At 38.8% G+C, this 9,061-nt stretch overlaps 1 protein-coding gene across 3 annotated transcripts in view; it reads right to left on the bottom strand.

The window, feature by feature from the left end:
- Positions 1-1,822: 1,822 nt before the first annotated feature.
- The window catches only part of fmnl3 (formin-like 3), a 63,161-nt gene continuing 55,922 nt past the window's right edge, over positions 1,823-9,061 (bottom strand). For 2 of the 3 annotated variants that reach the window (XM_063015190.1, XM_063015192.1), the window contains 2 exons: positions 6,050-6,185; positions 3,620-3,703 (listed from right to left, as the gene is read on the bottom strand). In XM_063015190.1, coding sequence (XP_062871260.1) covers positions 6,094-6,185 — 92 coding nt within the window. In that variant the 3' untranslated portion in view covers positions 3,620-3,703; positions 6,050-6,093. Of the gene's footprint in view, positions 3,704-6,049; positions 6,186-9,061 lie in introns of all 3 variants that reach the window. The other variant, XM_063015191.1, reaches the window with a different exon arrangement.

Genomic DNA, 9,061 nt, shown 5'->3' with positions numbered 1-9,061 from the left:
GATCGCGGATTTATGTTCCCTACATAGTGCACTAGATTGTATATCAGATCGCGGATTTATGTTCCCTACATAGTGCGCTAGATTGTGTATCAGATCGCGGATTTATGTTCCCTACACAGTGCGCTAGATTGTATATCAGATAACGGATTTAAAACGAGATCGGGAATAAAGTCCGTGTCGCCTGCGTGCGCGTTTGTGTGCATGAAGCTTGTCGTTACTGGCAACGCGTCAGCGGAGTAATACAGTTGTGGTGTGAAAAGGCCGTGCTGTTATCACGAATATCAGCACAGTTAGAACACTTCTCAACCAATCAGATTGTAAGGTCGGAACTAGCTGTTGTATAAAACCCAAATAACTCATACACCATAACTATTATTATTATTATGAAAGACATACAATAAAGGTTTGTGCAGTACATTAACTATACGAAATACATTACAGCTGTGAGTTCATATTCAAGATCAACAGCTGTTAGCTGCTAAGCTAACTGCAGTGATTTCTGTTTCTATAAGCACTCTGTATTTATAACTTATCATATTAATATTGTAATACTTACATTTTTTGTAAGTAGCTGCTCTCAGAAGGGTTGTAGATAAATTTAGTTGTTTAAAGCAGTCAGATTTCTTGTTTCTGGTGCTTTACTTTCTCACAACGTTACCACCAAGCGGCTAACTCATACCACGTAGTTGTGTTTGCAGGGTGAATACATTTGTAAATTTTTAATAGTGAATATACTGTAGGTGTCCTTGTTCATTTAAAATAAAAATAGATGCTATTCTGTTTACATTTACAAGCACAAAGTCAAAAGAAAAGAGCTCATTCACCAAAACACAAACACACAATAAGAGCTTCACTATGCATGCGCAGATTTGCGTAGGATGCGCAAAGTGTGTAAGGTGCGTCCGTACTTTACGTATGTATAATTTACACTATTACTTCTATAAACTTGCCCCTTTTTCTGTATGTGCAAAGCAAAGTATTCAGAAACTTACATAAAACTTACAATCTTCCAATGCCTACCAGTGTACTGATGCTTGTTAGGATTTTAACAACGTAACGGTACCACAACAAAACACAGCAGAGCAGGAGGGGAGGAGCGAGTTGTGCATGTAAATAAATACATTGTTTTTATTGTTTATTGTTTTTATTGTTGTTTTTATTTATTTTATTTTATTTTACTTTAATTATATATATATATATAATATTTATAAATAATATAATTATTATAAATAATTATATTTATATAATATTTAATTATATTTGTAATTAATTATAATTATATTAATTATATTATGTTTAATTATATTTCCTATTTTGTCATGCCAGTAAAGCTACATCTGAGTTTGAGTTGAGTAAGATGTGAGGGGAGTGGATTCTGTACAGACATTGTCTTTACTGTCTTTGAAACAGGGGAAATGTACTGAATGTTGTGGAGAAAAAGTAAAACTAAAGTATTGATCTTATCACACTAGTATCGATGCGATTTCAATACCAATGTTGGTATCGATAATATCGATAATTTGATTGTATATTATTAACAGGAAAATATAAATATTTCAGTCAGCATTCGAAGGTTAGAGTTTTTAAGTTTCTAATATTCTATAGTCAATATTCAACAGTCCCTTTTATTGTAAATATGGGAAAATATTCGGAGAACAGAAAACAGAATTATCATTTCGAATTTTCATATAATTTTGTATCATGAAAACATCATCTGAAACATTAGATTTCCGTGCTTCCCTTAACAAGTAATAAAAAGAACATTTATTGATGTTGAATTTTTGTAATTAAGTGGTCATGCCTTTAAAACAGCACATACTCCTTCTTATACAGTTCAGTTTTTTTTAATCTTTTCAGTAAAAACAAGACATTATTAAGAAAAATTTACAAAAAAAGGTCAGTAAAATGCCTAGTGTTGTGTGTTTTCCTTCTAAAAATATAAATGGAATTTGTAGTGTACAATTCCAGGCCATTTTTTTATTTCATCAAATCATGTAGATGATTAGTGCAAGATAAGTCATCTTTTTAAAACATATCAACAGTCTCAAATACAGAATAATCAGAAATGTTGGGACGTTAATCAGAGCATTTGGTTTTCCATGATCTATGTTTGGATCTATAGAAATGATCACAGAAACAGGGTGGTACTGCAGAATTGACCACCTATGGCATTTCATATGCCACCACCAGATGGCAACAAAGGCACATGTACATTACAAGCATTGCTGTCTGTTGTGAATTTCAGCATTACCACCTAAAGCCAATCAGTTCGATAAAAGAGGTTATTTTGTACACAAGCTGTGTGTTTACCCCAGCCAATGCATATGTATAACAATATTTTGTATTATAGTCAGCTGGAGTGGTAGAATCTGGTCTCACTGTCTGCTCATTTACACTAAAGAATTGTGCATTTTCTTCCCAAAGTCCACATGGGTCTGGTCTTCTCCCAACTTTAAAAGAAATGCCAGTAGGTGTAAAATGAGAGAATCAGTAGGTGTGTGGCACTCTTAAGGTCACACCTTCTTGCACCCTGATCAAGTTTAAGCAGTTAATGCTTAGTATAATGGTGTTGTATCTGGCAGAGTGGATGCCAAACAGCAAGACTTTAAAAAATGTGCACAAATATGAAAAACCTCCAGTGAATGGCAGATTTGTGGGCAGATCCAGCTTGTTGATGCAAGATTGGACTTCATAATTACATGAATAAGCAGGTTTACATGTGCTGCTAATAAAGTGCCAATGCGGATTTGGAAGTGCCCAACATTTAACTGTATTCTTAATTTTCCTCATTTGCTTCCCATACAGAGACTGTTCAATGCTGGGACTAATGAACACTTCGTTGTGGCTTCTAGGGTTTTGCTGTTGAACAATACAGTCCATGTGCGACATTCACTTCAAAGACCACAATGCACCAGTTTACATAACGTGCAGCCTGCAGCTTCCATCCAGGTGCATTAATGAGCACATTAGCGCTTGTCAGTCTTTACAAAACATTATATACAGTCAGCGAGAAGTGACCTAGTATCCAATGCTGCTTTTGCATTATAAGACAGTCGCTGCACATGCAGCAGCAGCACTGTTACCGCAAGGCACATTCATATTTACCTATTACATAGCAAAAACAATCCTTAAATCCTTTTACAATGCTATTCTTTTGGAATTGTGTCTATTTACAGTGTTTAAATTGGTTATTAAAACAGATCAGTACAAAACAGACCAAAAAGTACAAAAGTAAGATAAATAATCCACATTGATTGTACTATGCAAACAATACTGTCTCAATAAAAAGGCACTTTTTACTTTACAAGTAAATTGCAATGAATAATAAGCTTGGTATGACTAGTTTAACTCAAGTATTGTTAATGACCATGCTCATGTGAAATGATTGGTCGATGTCTAGAACTTCAGCTGTATCTTTTTGACTCGATTAGCTTTTTCTCAGCACGGCCACACACTGATGTGTGTGTATGTGTGTTTAAGTGTGCTTTTATAGCTTCTGGTCCGAAAAAGATTTCCAAAAATAAATAAGGTTCTCGTCCACCACTTTAAATTGAAGGCAGTTCGCTTTGGTCCTGGCCTACGCTCCGTCACTGAGAGGTGTAGGGAGATTAGCGGAGGGTGGAGGGATCAGGGGGTCTTTAGGGTCGTTTCCACCCATTTCGGATCACCGCGTCAGCTCGCAGGAACGGCTGGCTTCGGAGATCTGTGAGTGGGGAAGGGACACAGTTAGAGCAGGGAACACTCCGGTTAACAAGGGAGCACACAACCTTATATTCTCTGTTATCCTCTATAAATAACATTCTTTAATATAAATAATCAAAACTGCTAACAAGTTCAATCTAATTCAGATCAGAGACATTGAATACATTTACCAAAACAAATTATACAGAACGAACAACTTTTCAAGTGCTCAGCAAGTTCTTAGGATGCTTCCAGTGAGCGACAATAAATGAAAGCAATATTGATTATTGATGCCTGAAATCAATATTATGTGGCTAATTCTGTCCAAAACACTAAATTCTTACTGAAGTCATCTGCAGAACTTGCTGAACACAACATCTCGGCATGCATCATGAGCAATGGCACAGACAGACACAGCAGACGGGTTAGCGTTTCATGCAACAGAGACAGACGTGACTAGCAATCATGGGTTTTCGTTTGGAAGACGATCATAATCCTCTAAATCTAACTGTGAAAATTGCTTCATCTATGTTATGAGGATTTCACTTCATGTGGCTTCACTAGATATATCCGATCCCACTAATGCATGTATCATTTATTTAGCTGCATTAATAACAGCTCAAGCAATCCGACGATGCAATATTTCACCACAAACAAAGCCACTGACTGCATACGGCGCATCAAACAAATCTTTCGTAATGCCAATCAGATTTATCACATAAGCTGCAAAGCAGATCTGCCTTAACAAGCCGGGCATCGGTTCCCTTTCTTACCCTCCGTTTAGTAAAGGCCCATATTTACTCAGCTCAGTCCTCTGCTCTGTAGGAAAGGTAGGAAGAAATGATTAGAACGGTGGGAACAGAAATGCATGTTAGAGGAGGTGAGACAGTAAAAACACACAGCAAATGGACTTTTGTGGCAGTTTTCTGTCCAGCCAAGGAGTAACAGTGACCAACTAGGAATGCTTGCCTTGTATTGTAAAAGTCTGATTCAAACAGATTGGTTTATTGGTGGGTCCCAGGTCAATTCTAGCATTTATTGGTGTAGTCTGACCCTGAATTCCTTTTCGGATGTGCTATTTCTGTGCTGCTGTCCCCTTCCTGACCAAATAACCTTATGTTATTTGGGGGGTAATTTCAGTGCCATTCAACCAAATATTCCCCAAAAATATATGGTTAGAGCAGTCGCTCACACAGGTCAACATAATTGACATGAAATGTGGACACTGTTTCTTTCATTTGCGGTTTGTTACCATAGCTACACCTCAGCCCACTTAAAGCACTGCCAATCTAGAAAGTTTTCATTCATCAGTAGCCAGTTTGCACCATTTTTGCATTTTTCCTTTTGTAACCAAAACTGTTTGTGATCTGTCGACTGAAATAGTAGATCAGTTGCACAACCCCGCCATCAACCACTTCACCCAAAAGGATAAGAGGATGGACACACAGGGCACGCTGGTAGATCACGCCTCATTCAAACAGGTCATGTGATTAACATGAAACGTGGCCACTGTTTCTTTTATCTGTGGTTTGTTACCATAGCTATGTCTCAGCCCAATTAAAGCACTCCCAATCAAGAAAGTTTTCATTTATCAGTAGCCAGTTTGCACCATTTTTGCATTTTTCTTTTGTAACCTACACTGTTTGTGACCTGTCGACTGAAATAAGAGATCTCAAGCCACAAAAGTGTGGGCACCCCCTGTTTAGGGCAAGCATCTGTGTAGAAAATGTATGGTTAAGAAGTTGAAGGACAGATGCCACTGCAGTCTTTTGCTGGTGTTTTCACAGATGTGCTCATTCTTACATAAAAGAAATCAGGCAAATCAATAAAAGAAATCAAGTAAACAGGTGTATCCCAGAATCCCACACTCCCAAAGAGCTCAGGCTGTCTCTATATCCAACCATCTAATGGGTTTCCATCCAAATGTTTCGTTAATGTGAGCTATACTAAAAAGCAACATAATAATCCTAATCGTAATAAACCTTATTACCAAACATCCATTCACCTAGCTTGTTTTCCACTTTAGCTTTAGCCTTTTTTAAGTAAATGAACCTCACAAAGGCCCGCTAGTGAGCCGTGGTCTTAAAACTAACTCAAATTAACAAATAAAAACTATAACAACAGTAGCATAACTTGAATATGCTGACAAAACATGTGAATGGAATACCCAGTACAGAGACACGAGCTAGAAATCTTTCCAACAACCGAAAACATGAAGTGAACCCAAGTCCAAACCCTTCGGTAGCCACAACCCCCGAGTTAGTAAAGGAGTGGATGCTGGTACTCTGTGCAGTCACGTATCATCATGCACATGACGTGAGGCGAGTGAGATTTGTAAGGGATGCAGTAAAAAAATGAACTGAACAACCTGGACGATAAAGGCTAGATTTTGGGAGGAAGCTTAGCAAGGGGCTAGCAGTTGGACTCGTCGTACAGGTTGGTGTCGCAGAAGAAGCGCGAGCCCCGCTTGGCCGTGCGCGCTGTGAACGGGACGCTCTTCAGTGCTGAAGGGAGGGAAGGCAGGTCAGATAGACAATGTTAAAGCTGACGGCAAGTGACTGTGGTTCTAATAGGAACAAAGTCACCTGATTAAACATTAGCATTGTATAAATGTGTGCAACCGAAACCCTGGAAAGTGGTATTTTGAGTCACTAGCTGTGACACATGTAGTAATGTGTTAGGTTAAAGCAGCAGTATGTAACATTTGTTTGAGAAACTTATAGGAGCATTATTAATTCAGAACCAAAACATGGTGGTGCAGCATTTCTATGAGCCACCTTTTAACTGTGGATTATTATTAATCCAGAAGCAAACCATCATGAACCTCTACACCCTCAGATATTTATCTGACAATTAACATTTAAACAAATACAGATCTAAGCAAATAAACCTTTCATACCAACCTATTCAATTTGTGTTGGAATGTAAAGGGTTAAATTAAAGATGCCCCTTGTCACCCTATCAGAATGTTGGTTGTTAGTGGTTCATCTATACATATACAAAGGGTCGGGTGACAAGGACCAATTTCACCTCACAGTAAAGTTGACCAATCATATCTTCCCTCTAAATGAGTGGGCTTTGATATAGCTAACTTTATGACAAGTTCCGCCCGCTTTGGGGACACGAAGCCCATTTCCTGTTGAGAAGAAACGAAATTGATGGTTTTAAAAGCAAAGGATCAGCTGCACGACCCCGCCATCAACCACTTTACCCAAAAGGACAAGAGGATGGACCGAGGATTAACCCAGACTCTCGTACCTAGAGAGTCACAGACTAATCTCTGTGTTCCTCCACTTCTGTACAGGTGGCTTGGGCTACTAACCAGGGTTCTTACACAGCATTGAAGACCCCACCCCATTTTTTGTCCGGTCTTTTCTGACCCAGAAGGTTAGGGGCCAATTTTGTCTGCTGGGGGCGCCCAGAACTTGAACTTGGAGAGTTCAGAATCCCAGCTCTGATGCGCTACCATAATATCCCACCATGCCAACTAGGCACCCTAAAGTATAAGTTATTTAAAATCTTATTGTTGCCATGCCAGCTGATTTTATTCTGGTCTCTGCTGACACTGTTTGTGTAATGTTGTGTAAGGGCCAGTGATAGCTCAGTGGTTAAGGTACTGGACTAGTAAACAGAAGGTTGCCGGTTCAAGCCCCACCACCACCAAGTTGCCACTGTTGGGTCCCTGAGCAAGGCCCTTAACCCTCAATTGCTCATCGTGTTCAGCTCATTGTGTAAGTCGCTTTGGATAAAAGCGTCTGCTAAATGCTGAAAATGTACATGTAAATGTAATGTGAAGGTTTATTTGGAAAGCCACCATTACGTAGCTGCTTGGCTGTCAGAGGGCCAAAGTTTAAAAGTTATGGTTTACTACTGTATTATAATCCAAAGTCAAAGCTGTAGGGTCAGATTTGGCCTGTACATCATCATGCCACAACAGTTAGCACTACTTTAATAAAAATAAAGATTTAAGTTTTTATCCCCAAATGTTACATTCTGCTGCTTTTTTTTGTCAAAATAAACACATTGTTTGCTTCTGCAGACACAGATGAAGCCTAATCTGTAACTGAGGATCTGTGTATAGACTGCACATTACAGGCTACATTCTAACATATTAATGCAAAGTACCCAACTATCTAGAACCTTTATTTTTCAAATAGTCCTTGAACTATGATGGAACAACCACTAAAGAAATATTAGCTTATTTTAACACTTCAAATATATGCATTAGAACACTTTTATAGTGGTACAATTACACATCTTAAGATTTAAGCTACAATCATTTTGGACTGGAATCTGTTCCCAATCAGATTATTCCAATCAAACATTATTTCTGGTGGCGCGGAAGTCTAATGATTTAGCCCACCATAGATAGCTAAAGATACTGAGCTCGCGAGTTGGAAGCCTGGACGGGTGCCCAACAGGCACAATTAGCTGTGCCTGAGGGAGGGAATCAAAAAGCGTTTCAGTGCCTCTGTGCATTTGCCCCCTCTGCTGTCTGGTCGAGGCACATGCACCAGTGATGGATGATTGGCTGTCTGTGATACAGCCCTTCAGGAGACTCCACAACTGGCAGGTGAAACGATGAAGCCCACTACACACGTCAGAGGTCATACATAACAGTTTCAGCTCTCCTCTTTGACCATTATGCTTATTGGACATCCCATTCCAAAACCATTTATATGGTGACCATTAATATGGTGTAATTTCCCTCCCTGTGGCTTTAACAGCCTCCACTCTTTTGGGGCATACTCGTTTAAAATTTGTAGAGCATTTGTGAGGTCAGGCTCTGATGTTGGATAACAGATTACTTTTCAAAAAACCTGTACGTCAGGGTTGAGGTCAGGGTTCTGTACAGGCCACCGGAGGTCCATTAATAAATGATGTATTACTGGACCTCGCTTTGTGCATAGGAGGCAGGAAAGAGTCTTTCCTAAACTGATGCCAGAAAGTTTAATAGCATGCTATTTAATAGAAATTTGTGTGGCTAAAATACTTAAACTCAATAAATATAAAATATAGATGGAAAATAAAGATTTAAGAACATTTTAGGGGAGAACTAGTGGAATAGTGGAATTTAGTTCAGGGCTAGGCCTAATCTGTGTCTTCACTTTAGTGTTGCTGGTATTTATTAGGACAAGTTGTCAGTAACTTTGCATATTAAAACAACACAGGTACAAAAAGGACTAAGCATTAGATTGGATTCATCAATTCCTTGTAAGTGCAGTGACATGAGAAGAGGTTTAGGACCATCCTGAACTACTCTCTACTGTAGTTCCCTCAATCCAGTGTATATGGCCTAGTTTCCCTGAGATTGGATGTATCCTAAATCACAGTATATCATTACAGCTGCAGATCACTTGGCCGTAAAGGACGCTGGGTA

Source organism: Trichomycterus rosablanca, chromosome 19 (assembly GCF_030014385.1).
Source record: "Trichomycterus rosablanca isolate fTriRos1 chromosome 19, fTriRos1.hap1, whole genome shotgun sequence".
In the NCBI taxonomy this organism is placed as follows: Eukaryota; Metazoa; Chordata; class Actinopteri; order Siluriformes; family Trichomycteridae; genus Trichomycterus; species Trichomycterus rosablanca.
The sequence above is the reverse complement of the archived record's forward strand: the minus strand, read 5'-3'. Positions and strand labels throughout refer to the sequence as shown.